The sequence below is a fragment of the Engraulis encrasicolus genome, chromosome 18, assembly GCF_034702125.1.
Source record: "Engraulis encrasicolus isolate BLACKSEA-1 chromosome 18, IST_EnEncr_1.0, whole genome shotgun sequence".
Classification (NCBI taxonomy): domain Eukaryota; kingdom Metazoa; phylum Chordata; class Actinopteri; order Clupeiformes; family Engraulidae; genus Engraulis; species Engraulis encrasicolus.
Genome location: NC_085874.1, coordinates 49909494 through 49920622, shown reverse-complemented (window position 1 = coordinate 49920622; position 11129 = coordinate 49909494). Strand labels below are relative to the sequence as shown.

Here is an 11129-nt window from a genome sequence, read left to right as displayed (position 1 = left end):
GTGCCCTCCTAGTGACGCAACAGCTTCAGCGTTGCTACCAGTCAGGTCAAGAGCAATGCAAGTACTTTCTGAGTTCCCGCAAATACGGGAACTCCTCCCACTTTGTTTGGAAGCAAACAATCATGAGCAAAGCAAGGGAGGCCGTTTGGGAAACGCCGTTTGGGAAATGTTAATTGTTATGCTCTTGGTCAGACCAAGTCCCGAAGAGATTTGAAAGTCGATGATAATCAGGCTAGCAGCCCACCACCATCACAGGAGAGCAGCAGCAGCAGCAGCAGAGAAGCTGACAGGGGGGGGGGGGGGGGGACGACAAAGGTGGTCAGTTGTCCTGGGCCCAGGGGAGAGGAGGGGGGGCCCAGAATTGGGTCCCCATTACATTGTATGTATTGAGAGGAGGAGGAGGGGGGGGGGCTTTCCTTCCAGATGACTTTGTCCTGGGCCCTTGGTCGATCAAAGCAGCCAGCAGCGGCTCCGAGCGCCAGTCAGGTGTTTACTTGGCGTGACGTCTGGACGACGGGCGTGGGCATCCGGTACTGCAGGGGGCGCTATGCTGTGGTGGCTGATCGCTGCCCAATAGCAATAACAGAGGTCACTTGTTGGCATTGGCGTTGATGGTGGGAGGCTGCTGCTGCTGCTGCTGCTGCTGTGTGGCCGTGGGTGATGTGGATGATGGCATGGTGGTGGTGGTGGTGGCGTTGGGGTTGTTGCCGGTGGGGGTGTTAGTGCTGTTGGCGTTGGGGCTGGCGGGGGCCTCTTTAGGGGGGGGCGCGTCCCCGTTGCTGTGCTGCGTCTCCGTCTCCGTCTCCTGCGTCTCCTCCAGGTACTGCTGCACCGCCCGCTGCACCGCCTCGTCCACCACGCGGCGACTCACGCGCGCCAACTCCTCCTCGTCGGCCGGCTTACGCGCACCTACAGCACACGCACACGCACGCACGCACACACACACACACACACACACACACACACACGCACGCACGCACGCACGCACGCACGCACGCACGCACGCACGCACGCACGCAGACAGACAGACGGACGCAGACACAGACATACACACACACACAGATGCGGACACACACGGACACACACGTACGCACAGACACACACGGACGGACGGACGCACGCACGCACGCACACACACACACACACACACACACACACACACACACACACACACACACACACACACACGGACGGACACACGGACGCACGCACGCACGCACGCACACACACACACACACACACACAAATACCAAACGGGGAGAGAGGAGGGGAAGAGGAAATGCATGTCTGTCAGTGGTGCCTATTGGACAGGAAGAGGCGGAGCACCCTGTATCCAATCAACAGCGCCTCATCACCAGGGCCACACACACTCAACTGCAGTGCAGGCCCTGCGCTATCTGGTCTCTGTTAAAACCTGCAAACCTTTTGCAAACTCATTCTCTCACTGTTACTGTTTATTATCTATTTTTACTTTTGTTTATTATGGCCTCTGTATGATTAACCTGATGTTTGATTACATTTTGGAGCTATGTTATTATGTTATACGATGTGAAAGAAATACATGGAATTAAAAAGCAGAGATACAAAAAAAGACAAAGATTTTTTTTTTTTTAAGTCCTCCATTCGTGGTGGTGGTGGTGGATGGGTTTAGATTTTTTTTAAACTCTCACTCTCGCTCTCTTTCTGCTCAATTGCATCCTCTGAGACCTGCCCTCCCTTCTTTTTGAGAGATACACACATTACAACAGCTTTATTTTTGGGTAGAATCTCTCTCTCTCTCTCTCTCTCTCTCTCTCTCTCTCTCTCTCTCTCTCTCTCTCTCTCGCTCTCTCTCTCTCTCGCAACACATTGCAACATCTTCATTGTGTACAGTCTCACACAAAGTCTGTGTTTTTTTTTTTTTTACATGCTTGACTTATGCAACTTGCTTTATGCAAAGACAATCATGCTTTCACTGGTGACATGAGGGATAACTACTACTTGGGAACAAGGCAGGAGATAGACCGGCACTACACTGCATGGTTATGAAGACTTTTATCTGGAGCAAGAGAGCAAGACTGCGTAGCCTCCCAGTGCTGCCTCTGACACATTAGCACAGTGTGTTAACTCAGTGCCTGCATTTCCACAGTAGGATTCACTGTTTGTTTTAGTTTTTTTTATTTCTTTTTTTTTTTAAATGTCCATAGTCATACAGGAGTCACTGTTGCAGTACCATGTTTTCTTGACTCTACCATGTCTTTTTACAGCCTGATACCCCCATTAAAAACTGGAACAATCAGGGAAAACGGGGACAGGTGGTGACACTAACTGCACTCTGATCACTGCTTGCAAGACACAGCTAGTAAGACCATGGAAGTTGCATGCACAGTAAGTCACACGGTAAGCGCAGGACATTTTTACTGTATGTATAGAGGAGTGGACATCAAGGGGAGAAGTGGGTACTAGGCGGCAGTGGTGTAGTCCAGTGGTTCTTAACCTGGGGTGCGGGCACCCCCTGGGGGTGCGCCAGAGATTTCAGGGGGTGCGCGGAATTTTGTTTGTGTTGAGGTTATGACCAAAATTCTGCTTCCAAACATTATAATTAGGCCAAATTAAGACCAAATTTAAAAATGTTTTCGTCCCCATGTAAATTCATTAAAGTATTGGTTAATGTCTAAAGTAAGAATCATTGTAATTAATCACTTAAATCATTTTTTTGGTGCGTATACACGTGTAGACATTTGGAATGGGGGTGCACAGCTTGTCTTGGGAACAGCTAAGGGGGTGCGTTCAGAAAACAAGGTTAAGAACCACTGGTGTAGTCTACTTTTTTATGGTGGGTATACTGTATATTTGAGCATTATTTGAAGGGGGAATACAGTATATATTTGTGCTATTCTAAATAATGGCTCAATCAATTTTAAGTGGATATACTGAAATCCCTGAATTTTTGAAGTGGTTATACTCCATATACCTGCATTCTACGTAGACTACACCACTGCTAGGCAGTGATGGGCATCCTGGATTCATTTGTTTACAATCCAGTGCCACATATTCCACATGACCAGATTTTGCCGGCCCAATTCAAACCAATTGATCGTTCAACCTAACAATCGAATCACCTGGTTGAATTGGAAAGGTAAAACCGGGTCATTTGGAATTTATTGGCACTGGATTGTAACTACTGTGATGAGTCCAGGCTGGTCATCAGTGGGGGTGTGGGGGCTCCTGGTGGGGTGTGTGTGGGGGCTACTGTCTGGTGAAGGGAGGCCAGGGGATAGTGAGGGGGTGTAGATGTCAATGGCAGCAATGAACATCTTTTTTTTCCTTTTCGGTAACACTTTTTTAAAGGGGCGGGCCTTTAATTACAGTGTACTTATTACAGTGTACTTATTACAGTGTACTTACTCATTAGGTACAGTGCAATGCAGCTGTAGTACATGTTATTGTATCATACTCACAACATGTATTGTGTGTATCTAGATATACCAAGGGTGCCTTGGGCCACAGTTCAGCCCTCTGCCTCCCTGGACGAATTAATTCCTTTGGCAAAGTATTATAAAACCACTTCATAGTACATTATGGTCATTATAGTCATTATGGTATGTAGATACACAAAATATATGACTACTGTTGTATTTACATATTATTACACCATTTATTCCACTCTACCTAATGGGTAAGTGCACTCTAAGGCCACTTAAAATAAGGTGTTACCTGTTTTTCTTATTATTTTTATTACATTATTTCATTACACTTAGCTGACACTTCTATCCTAAGCAAATTTCAGTTATTTAAAGGTATTGGTTACAGTCCCTGTTAGGTGCCTTGCTTAAAGGCACTTAAGCCATGGGTGGAGGTGTAGGGAGAGGAGAGGTGGAATTCGAACCCGCAAACCTCTGATCTTAAGGCCACCTCCCTAACCAATAGGCCACGGTTGCCCCTTTTGCATTACAAATAGTTTTGTTTTTATGTTGGTGTTTCGTGGAATTTCCTTTGTGCAAAGAAGGCACAAGTCCTAATTGAAATATCTTGAATTCTACAGCTCACACGAGAGGCACTTGTTGGGAAAAAGAAATGGGGAAAAATGGGACTTTACGGTTATGCAGGATTGGATCAAGACAACACAGCTGTCGCTCACACACAAACGCAGTCTGTTGAAGTAGTTTGCGTTAGCTCAGTGCCTGTGTTTGTATGTTTCTATGGCTGCGCGACAGCTACATAACAGTGGCTTCTATGGAGAAGAGGGCTAACATCAAAAGGACACAAGTGTCACACTAGGGTTTGGTCGAGGGTACAGTGCTGGGTGAAGGGGAATGGTCGAGGGTACAGGGGTGGGTGAAGGGGATTGTTCGAGGGCACAGGGGTGTGTGAAGGGGATTGGTCGAGGGTACAGGGGTGGGTGAAGGGGTGTTCAAGGAGGGCATGGGGGGGGTAGTGAGCGAAAGTGGAAGGGGTTGGGGGGGGGGGGGTTGGGGGGGGGTTGTGAGTGGTGGGTCCTTGTATCCTACGAGAAAACAAAACAAAAACACGTACTTGTCCTTGAGACCCGACGAGCTCTTTGAGTAAGATCTGCAAGACAAACAACATCCATTTAGGGCACAGCCACAGCCATTGTCACTCACTGTCACTGTCGCCCACAACACTTTAATCCCGTCGTCATTTTTAATCACGTCGTCATTTTTAATCCCGTCGTCATTTTTAATCACGCGGCGGGCGGCGCTCTTGATCGTCCCGTGAGTGTGTTCGGCGGTCGGCCTCATAATGATCAGCATAATGATCAGCCCACTCCAACAATGCCAACAGATTAGACACTGGGACTGAATCAGGGAGGCCTATAGCACAATCAGACAGTCAGTCGCTGGATAGCTCATACCCTTGACTGATTGATTAGAGGTTTATTCGTCCATTCTGTATGCTATTATTATCATTAAATTTGCTCAAGATTGGATGCAGACACGTAGTGATGTGTGTGATTTGATGAGGATTTGATCAGTGGGGTTTTATTTTTCATTGCGGGAAGAGACGGTTTGGTTCTGATTAAGATATTGACCCATCATTCGAGTCTCTTAAAAACCTCCACCATCGGGAAACATCTGCGAATACAATATTACAATGGCCATACTGCAGCGTACATCAATGAGGACATCAATTTTATAGTAAAAAAAAAACTGGAACGTCAGAGAATAAGGAGAGAGCATGGAGCAGCACAACACAGCAGCTCTACGGTACACCACTAAGGAAACTCATTTATAGATTAAAAACAACAGAAAAATGAAAAAAAGGTCGCACCATGCATAGGTTTCTTTATTACACTGAGGAAGGCAGAACGCCGAAACGCGTCTGTGTAATAAAGAAACCTATGCATGGTGCGACCTTTTTTCATTTTTCAGTCTTACAATATTTTGGTCAGCACCCTTAAAAAGGAAGAGAAAAACTGTTGGGTGACGCCTGCTCCAACCCTTATGAACTTTTAGATTAAAAACAACCACATGCCACTTCTCATCTCTGACTGAGAACTTTTTTTTAAATTGAGCTGAATATGTAGCACACGGACAAAGTTGGATCTCAACACTTAGTTAAGTATATATTTTGAGAAATAGCACTCCAGAACCAAGACATCAGAACATAGTTGACAATCTAGAACCAAACAAGACCTCAGAATCAGAATGGTCTTCTCGAACCAGAGATGTCAAGAGTAACAGTAAAAACATTGTGTCCTTCCAAAACAGGTAACCTATCTGAGTAACCAGTAGACCTTTGTACTTGCCTTATGATGAGTTAACTCTGTACTCTGTATTATCATGTCCTTGTGTTGTACTTACACCATGAATTTATGGTTTTGTTGACACCCACCTCTCTCTCTCTCTCTGTCTCTCTCTGTCCCTCTCTCTCAACACATTCACAAGGTTAACTTACTCATCTGTCTAAGCATTTAGTAGGAGGGATGTTTGTATGACCTTGCAGCTGAGCTCCCAATAACATGGGAAACTGACATCAATAATTGTGATTTAAATCACTGTCAGATACAGCTGCAGTTACAAATGACACTCTTGTTCTTGTCATTGTGATTTAAATCACTGTCAGATACAGCTGCAGTTAAAAATGACACTCTTGTTCTTGTCATTGTTCTAGTCATGCTGACGCACAGCCACACAGTTTGTTAAAGGGGTATGCCACTATTTTGGGGCTTAATACAGTTAAAATCGTTGGCCAGAGTTTATAATGGTGGTAAAGTGTCTTATTTTTCATGTTAAGCGTTGTCTTGTTTTAAGACAAGTTAAAAGAGGGAGTATGTAGCGAAGCTAGTGAAAGTCAATGGATCACTGTAGCATGTAGCATGCTACAGTACACGGATCCATTGACTTTCACTAGCTTAGGGACATGCTCCCTCTTTTAACTTGTCTTAAAGCAAGACAACGCTTAACATGAAAAATAAGACACTTTATCACATTAATAAACTCTGGCCAACGATTTTAACTGTATTAAGCCCCAAAATAGTGGCATACCCCTTTAAGTGAGAAAATATTAAAACACTTCATATCAACATCAATTCTGTCATGTTTGATATTGAAGTTACAAGTAAACTACTGTAGCTTCAGTTGCCAGCAAGCAAGTGGGTGTGCCAATGATCATGTCATGTGTGTCCGTGTGCTGTCCTTAACAATGTTTGCTGAAGCGTGAATGATCGAGAAACAAGCTGCAAAGGGGCCAATGTCAATATCAACCAACCAAGAGTCAATGCTGATGTGCCTTATCATCCACCTCCTCCACACACACACACACACGCACACACACACGCACACGCGCACACGCACACACACACACACACCTTTCACGAGCACTTTGTGAATTCCTGATGTGGATTCACCAACAGAATAAAATAAGAGGGGGTGTCTGAGGCGCAGTGTGTTAACGCCCCTGCATGCCCACGGGGGACCCGGGTTCGAGTCTGGCCTGGGTCAACCCTACCCACTGTTGCCAGATGGATACATTGGAACTATTGTACCAAAATCTCAAAACTATGGTTTTTGGGGGCTTTTGAGAAAAACATATTGTGGCTGCTTTTAGTCAACTGAATGAAATTATCGCCACAGCATGTGTTTTTGATCGTACTGAAGACAAACATATGCTACAAATACGATAATTACTAATTGCTACAAATACGATACTTACTAATTACTACAAATACGATAATTACTAATTACTACAAATACGATAATTACTAATTGCTACAAATACGATAATGACTAATTACTACAAATACGATAATTACTAATTGCTACAAATACGATAATTACTAATTGCTACAAATACGATACTTACTAATTACTACAAATACGATAATTACTAATTACTACAAATACGATAATTATCGTACATCTGGCAGCACTGGTCCCACCACATCTCTCTCTATCCCTCTCTATCTCCACATCTCCTCTCACCTTATACAACCCTAATAAAGCCCACCAAAATGCTACTATAAAACAACAAGAAGAAAAGAGTCTGATTCTAGATAAAGTTTCCCATAGACACACAGCACGGCTTCCTCGTCCCTGTCATCAGACTGAGGGCTTCACTCTGATTACAGTAAATGAGACGAGTTAAAGGGACACTGTGCAGGAAATGGTCAAAAAAGGTACTGCAACTATGCTGCTTATTGAAACTGGGTTACCTATTGCCAAATTTGAAAGTTTACTGAGTAATAAACAAATATTTTCTAGTATGGCCCAAATACAGTCATTTTTGCAGTTAAAAATGGAAATTCAAAATGGCGGACCATGGAGAAGATCCCCCTTTTCATGCATGAAAAGTGCAATTTTTCCAGTCATAATGAATACTTAGAATTTGATGGTGGTGGTAAGTATTCATGAAAAAGGAAACATTAGTGAATGGGCAGCATGAATTCTGGAAATAAACAAGTAAAAATCTCACACAGTGTCCCTTTAAGGTTTGGACCAGGGTCCCAAAAAAATCTATTTCCCCAGTCCCCATTCATCATTGTATCTCTTGCTTCTCTTCCTTCCATGTCCCCACCTACTCCAGAGTATTACAATTAACGGAATAAAGGTACCAAAAGTGCCACAAAAAATACTTTGGAAGAGCATGTTTCACGTCTACGCAGACAGTACATTTTGTATTTTGAAAGCGAAACAAATTGAAACTAAGCCCACTTGGGAAACTCCCATTTTGTATTTTGTAAGTCTCAGCATGGCACTGCTGCCCACTCTAAAGTAAGCAGAAGTGATTCAAAGTCAACGGCGACCTTCTGGTCCACAAAGTGAAAGCGTGATTACACACTACAAACCTGTGGTTAGACATTGTGTTTACAAGCCTTGACTTACAACCGAAAAAAAAGAAACAAAACGTTCTCATACACATGATGGCAGTTCTGGTGATACTAAGCAATTTACTCTTGGCCTCAATCATGCTAAACGACCAAAGGTAGATCTCAATTCTAACATGAAAGTAAGCTCCCTAACATGGACATTTTTAAAAACTGAAGCTTTAAGAACAGATTTCTAAAATCCACACCTCACAATAGCGATTGTAATGTGCACCTCTGGCGATAGTGTGATTATTCTCATGCTGTGAAATGTGTAAACGGATACATTATTAAAGGGATAACTGCATGTAACATGTGTAACAAGGCCTCAGTAGCAGATATTAGTAGACATCTGAGGGTGGTGTGAGCAGCACCAGGCCCAGTTCTGGAGCAGTAGGGGACCGGATGCCGTGTAACCAGGGCTGGATTAAGATGACCTGGGGGGCCCTAGGAAACAAGTTTCTGTGGGCCCCCCCGGAAGGTACATTTAGCACAAATGTACATAGACAGTATCATAATTACGAGGGAGGACTTAAGAATAACATGTCCACCAACTGTACTCAACACGACACATGCATTTTTTCAATATTGCATCTTGTCACAATTCGGCAATTTTTCCACTTTTGGCCAATCAGGGGCCCCATGGCAGGTGGCCATGCCATATCTAGCCTGGTTCAGCCATATCTAGCCTGTGCATCAATCCGGACCTGCGTGTAACTGCCTCCTGTCTAGCGCTAATAAAGGCCGTCAGAGACGAGAGCAGGCCGTCTGAGCCACCAACCAGAGAGGCTAATTTCTTTGTAATCAACAAAAAAAGGGGTTCCACGCGCTTCTGGTTTTACATCTGGTGCATCAACGGGAGGGAGGCAGGTAATCTTGAATGAAGAGAAGACACTGGAGCAGCTCAGATGGGATGCTGTTTCTTTTTAATTCAAGTGCACAACATGTTAGGGACTAACGTTTCAATGGCAAGCCATCTTCATCAGAGTCATAATGAATTATTAGTCCAACTCTGGACTCTGATGAAGATGGCTTGCCATCGAAACGTTAGTCCCTAACATGTTGTGCACTTGAATGAAAAAAGAAAAAGCATCCCATCTGAGCTGCTCCGGTGTCTTCTCTTCATGCAAGGCTAATTTCCTTATTTGCTTATCAGCGCTAATTAGCGGCTAATTACGCACTCGGAAGCACAGAGCAGGAGACACAGGAGTGGTGGGGTGGGGGAGGTGGGGAGGTGGGGAGCTGGGGAGGTGTGTCTGCGTTAGGGTTGTGTATGTGGTTGTGCCTACATTGGTGTGTGATGGTGGTGTGTGTGTGTGTGTGTGTGTGTGTGTGTGTGTGTATGTGTGCCTACATTCGTGTGTGGTGGTGGTGTGTGTGTCTGTGTGCATTGAGTTTGCGGGTGTGTGTTTGCATGTGCATGTTTGATTGTGCTTGTGTGTTTGTCTCTTTTTGTGTGTGTATGTGTTTGTCTGTGTGTGTGTGTGTGTGAGTGTGTGTGTGTGTGTGTTTGGGATGGCATTTCCGGAGGAAGGAGGAGCAACAACAGCGTCCTCCTGAGGGGAAGTTGCCCCTCCCCCTTGTCCCTTATCGGCCAATCACTGTTGAGGTCAGATGAGGAGAATGGAACAGGGTGGTGAGGTGGCATAGGGCTGTACCAAGAAACATACTGCATGCACTTCCCGAAAAAAAAGCCCTCCCAAAATTCTGTTCACTTACACGGCAACTACTTGATAGCAATGATTTTATAAAATGACAAAATGTCAAAAATGTAAATGAGTGGGTGTGAGAACTGCAGTGGACTGTGATTCACTGGCAGAATTTTCTAGCTCACTGTGCTACTACTACTGCTACTATAACTGAATGCTATGCTAAATTGTTTTTACTCTGGCATAAACTTTTATGGATTTTTTTTTTATTCAAGGACCGCAATGGAAATAAGCTCAATTGAGCTTTATGTGTTCCCCTTTTGACATGTGTGCAATGTACATGTTCTATTTTATTTCAACCTTCTGCTTTGTCAATAAACAATGTCAAATCACATCAAATCAAAACAAATCATGCTAGGCTGGCTATTCTATGCTATGCTACGGTGTGTCTCCATGCTATTCTATGCTATGCTATGCTACTGTGTGTCTCCACGCTGCCTCTGGCAACTCATCTGCGTGTCAGCTGGCCGCATGTGCCTCACATCACAGGGGCTGATGCAAGAGCCAGCGATGCCTTACAGGAGGTTCAGATGCGAGATACAAACATATGGTTCAGCACTGTAACTGTATAATCAGGATAGCACTTTACAATAGGAATCACATGTTAGTCACTGATACTAATGACCGTCTGCACAAGTGAGAAATGTGTGAAGGGCCTACTATTAGTATTATTACTAGGCCTAATACAAATGAATAACAAAGGCCTTATTGTCTACAAGAAAGACATAGCCTAGCCTAACAATGATTGATTTTGCACAACACATGTCTTATAATTCACTTGTACAAACAGTTAAGAATGTTTGTAGTGCTTGTTCAGCCTAGTCCGCATTTTTAAACAAAAACATCACAATTATCAATTACAATTGTGCAGCTCAACAGTACACTAATGCAGTGTTTCTCGACAGGGGTGCCGGGGCACCCTGGGGTGCCGCGGAAACGTGGCTGATAAATAAATAATGTAACATATATATTTGTCTAAAATGATTAGTTAATGCTAGTCAGTGGAATCTTTCATCTGCCATTTACGCACAATAAAGTAAATATACTGTAGGTCGCCCCAGTCAGCTGCAACTTTGAACGTAGGTTGTGTGACGTCTCCAAATGTGTTACTTTTC

At 44.1% G+C, this 11129-nt stretch overlaps 1 protein-coding gene across 2 annotated transcripts in view; it reads right to left on the bottom strand.

Annotated features, from left to right (window-relative positions):
- Nucleotides 1-403: 403 nt before the first annotated feature.
- The window catches only part of LOC134469495 (A-kinase anchor protein 7), a 100509-nt gene continuing 89783 nt past the window's right edge, over nucleotides 404-11129 (bottom strand). The window contains exons 8-9 of one of the 2 annotated variants that reach the window (XM_063223785.1): nucleotides 4516-4551; nucleotides 404-909 (exon numbers count right to left, since the gene is read on the bottom strand). In XM_063223785.1, coding sequence (XP_063079855.1) covers nucleotides 590-909; nucleotides 4516-4551 — 356 coding nt within the window. In that variant the 3' untranslated portion in view covers nucleotides 404-589. The remainder of the gene's footprint in view (nucleotides 910-4515; nucleotides 4552-11129) is intronic. The other variant, XM_063223786.1, reaches the window with a different exon arrangement.